Raw genomic sequence first — 2,962 nt, 5'->3', positions numbered from 1 at the left:
CGCAGCGTCTGCGCTACCGGAAAACGTAAAAGGAGAAGAAGAAGACTCCACGCTGATAGATATATATATAAGCTGGAGCGAGGATAGTTGTGAAACAAGCTAAGTGATGCAGAAATAAAACATCTGATATTTCCATGCGTCGTGCTGTGTGTCGGTGAGAGTGGTTATCGTCGGAGCAGTTGCTGTAAATCAGAAAAGAGATTTAATCTCAATAAAAATATGAGCTCGGTCAGAGAGGAAGGTAAGTTAACCATGCAGTGCTAGCCGGCTAACTTACAGCTAACCCTGAAGTTGGTCGTAAGTGAATGAAAAATAGACATTGGTGTTACATTTAGTCATTTAAAGTGTATTAAAATGCCTTTTGTTACGCTGAGAATCGGCACTGTTAAAATGCGTTGACGTTATCATCAGTGAGCATGGCTGTCGGAGGTTTAACCTTGACATGCAACAGCAGCACAGAGTTGTGTGTCATGTGTTGATGATGCTGTGTTGCGTTTCTTACGATCATTAACGTCAGATGTGTTTTTAACACGGTGTCTCCCTGAGTCCAGTCATTGCATGACTGTCTTGTGTTATCACGAAAACAGCTGTCGTGGTTTTGGTGAATATCTGCTGCAGTAACTCTGTTCATTTGCTTATATGATCCACTAAAGCAGAGGTACTTTTTCTTTATTTGAGTCTTTACATTTTATCCTGTTTTTTTACTTGTAATTTCATAGATTTAAAAAGGGGAAATATTGTAGTTTGTGACATTTATAGCCTCTCATTTGGCATATTTTAAATTTAAATAAACAGGGGTTGATGATATTAGTTTCTCATGGCTGATACCGATTATAAGTATCAGATCGATATTTGGAACTGTTATGCATTTTCAGTAAAAATGAAAATCGGTCTGTCAATATCTAGAATTTATAATATATAACAAATTCCTAGATAAAACTTTGTTTTAAATCACTTAAGCAAATGTTTAATGAAAACTGAAACTGTAAACATCATACAGCGAGCATTATATTTTCGATAAATCACCCAGTCTATAAGATGTCAGAAAATGGTGTAAAACGGTCATTACAGTGTTACAGTACCAAAAAGTGATTCAGACTGCTTTTTCTGTCCAACAAAAATTCTAAAACCCCTAAATGTTCCATTTAAAAATATATATGTAAGTTATTTTAAACAGAGTTTCGTTCTGATGAGCAGTGGAGTAATTAATTAATATTATTATTATAGTTATATTATTAGATATAACTTATTCCAGCACTAAATACTAAACATAACATACCAACAATTTCAGAGCAAATAAATGTGTTTGGTGGACAAATTATGTAACACTGCTGATATATATTTCACAAGCTATTATGAAACAAAACTGTTGGCCTGGATGATTTACCAGTGAAACTCTAGTGAGGAACACTGTCAGAATAGAATATTAAATTAAGTATTGGTGTAGGTGTCATTTAGCCAGCCTTTGGTTTGGATTAGGTGCCACATTTCTTATCACTGAAAATTTTGTTTTTTGTTTTTTTTTTTACACAAAAGGTAAAGACCGAATTATCTTTGTCACCAAAGAGGATCATGCGACACCCAGCAGTGCTGAGCTCATAGAGGAAGATCCCAACGACCCATATGAGGAGCGAGGTGAGGAGACAAACCGGTTGTCAGGCTTAATTGTTACTCAGCTTAGGTTTTAAAAGGGGGACAGTTTTACACAGATTTAAAATCTATGTGTGGCTGATAATTTATTTTTATTATTATTTCGGAGATTTTTGCAGGTCCATCAGTGGCGTTTCAGCAGGACTCGTGTTAATTTTTCCTCAGCAGCAGTTTGTTGGGTTTGAGGTGCCGAATGGAGAAGTCACGAGTCAGTCAGTTTATGGTTGATCAGAGCTGATCAGATTGATGGATAAGGTTAGAGGAGCAGCTGCTGCAGAGGCGAGAGACACCAAACTTTTAGATAGTGCTGGACCAGAAGATATACTGTAGGAACGCAGACAGTTTTATCAAAAGTAGGTTGGAAAATTGTAAATCGTTGAACACCAAAAAGAGAGTGCTGTCGTTCTAATAAATAGAGCTTTCTCTTTCTATATGAAATAATGAACTGTTCCCTTTCTCTGTGCCCTGAGAGTGTGACACTCTCAGTAATTGAACCCACCTCCCAACTGCTCTCCTAAGTAATGGTCCAGCTCCAAAAATAGAAAATTAATACATAGCATCAAATGCTGATGTTGTGGCCGCCTCTATAAACATTGAAACTCCTGCCAAAATTATTTCCCATGTTTGGTCATATTTTATTTCTTCCTCCTCTCTCATCCCAGGTCTGATTCTTCCCAGCGGGGAGATCAACTGGAACTGTCCCTGCCTGGGTGGGATGGCCAGTGGTCCCTGTGGGACTGAATTTAAGGACGCCTTCTCCTGTTTCCACTACAGTAAGGAGGAGGTGAAGGGTTCTGAATGCCTGGAGCAGTTCAGAGCCATGCAGGAGTGTATGCAGCGTTACCCGGAGCTCTACCCTCAAGAAGATGATAAGGTGCAACAGGAACAATCATCAGACACAGGACAGACCTCACAGGACTCTGGAGCTGCAGAAACATCAGGTGCAAACTCAACATCTGCCACCGAGCAGGACTCTGATACCACACAATCCAACACAGAGGGCTCCACGGAGAGTTAATAAAGAGCCTCGGTGGCAACTAGGGCTGGGTATCGGAACTTGGTACCTTTAAGGTATCAACTGGAATAGCCACGTACCAAGAAGTATCAAAGCTTCTCCAGTCAAACGATACCTGCATTCATCGCTTTTATATCCAGATTTGAAAAATCTAACTGTTTTTGCTTACAGCCAATTTATGGCATTCTTTGATTTAATGCGACGTGTGATTGGCACACTACCACAGCAGCTACAACCCATACAGTCTGCGGTTTGGTGAAGTCAGGCGTGGTGTATTTGATGGCGTTGACAGTTCAA

The 2,962-nt window shown here is 39.4% G+C and overlaps 1 protein-coding gene across 1 annotated transcript; it reads left to right on the top strand.

The window, feature by feature from the left end:
• The first annotated feature begins 69 nt into the window (after positions 1 to 69).
• Positions 70 to 2,746, top strand: LOC121964437 (mitochondrial intermembrane space import and assembly protein 40-like). The gene is made up of 3 exons (XM_042514642.1): positions 70 to 241; positions 1,537 to 1,635; positions 2,313 to 2,746. The coding sequence occupies exons 1-3, from the start codon at positions 220 to 222 to the stop codon at positions 2,666 to 2,668; spliced, it is 477 nt and encodes a 158-aa protein (XP_042370576.1). The 5' UTR covers positions 70 to 219; the 3' UTR covers positions 2,669 to 2,746.
• The last annotated feature ends 216 nt before the right edge of the window (positions 2,747 to 2,962 follow it).

Source organism: Plectropomus leopardus, unplaced genomic scaffold (genome assembly GCF_008729295.1).
Source record: "Plectropomus leopardus isolate mb unplaced genomic scaffold, YSFRI_Pleo_2.0 unplaced_scaffold15620, whole genome shotgun sequence".
Classification (NCBI taxonomy): domain Eukaryota; kingdom Metazoa; phylum Chordata; class Actinopteri; order Perciformes; family Serranidae; genus Plectropomus; species Plectropomus leopardus.
This window is presented reverse-complemented; position numbering and strand designations above follow the sequence as displayed.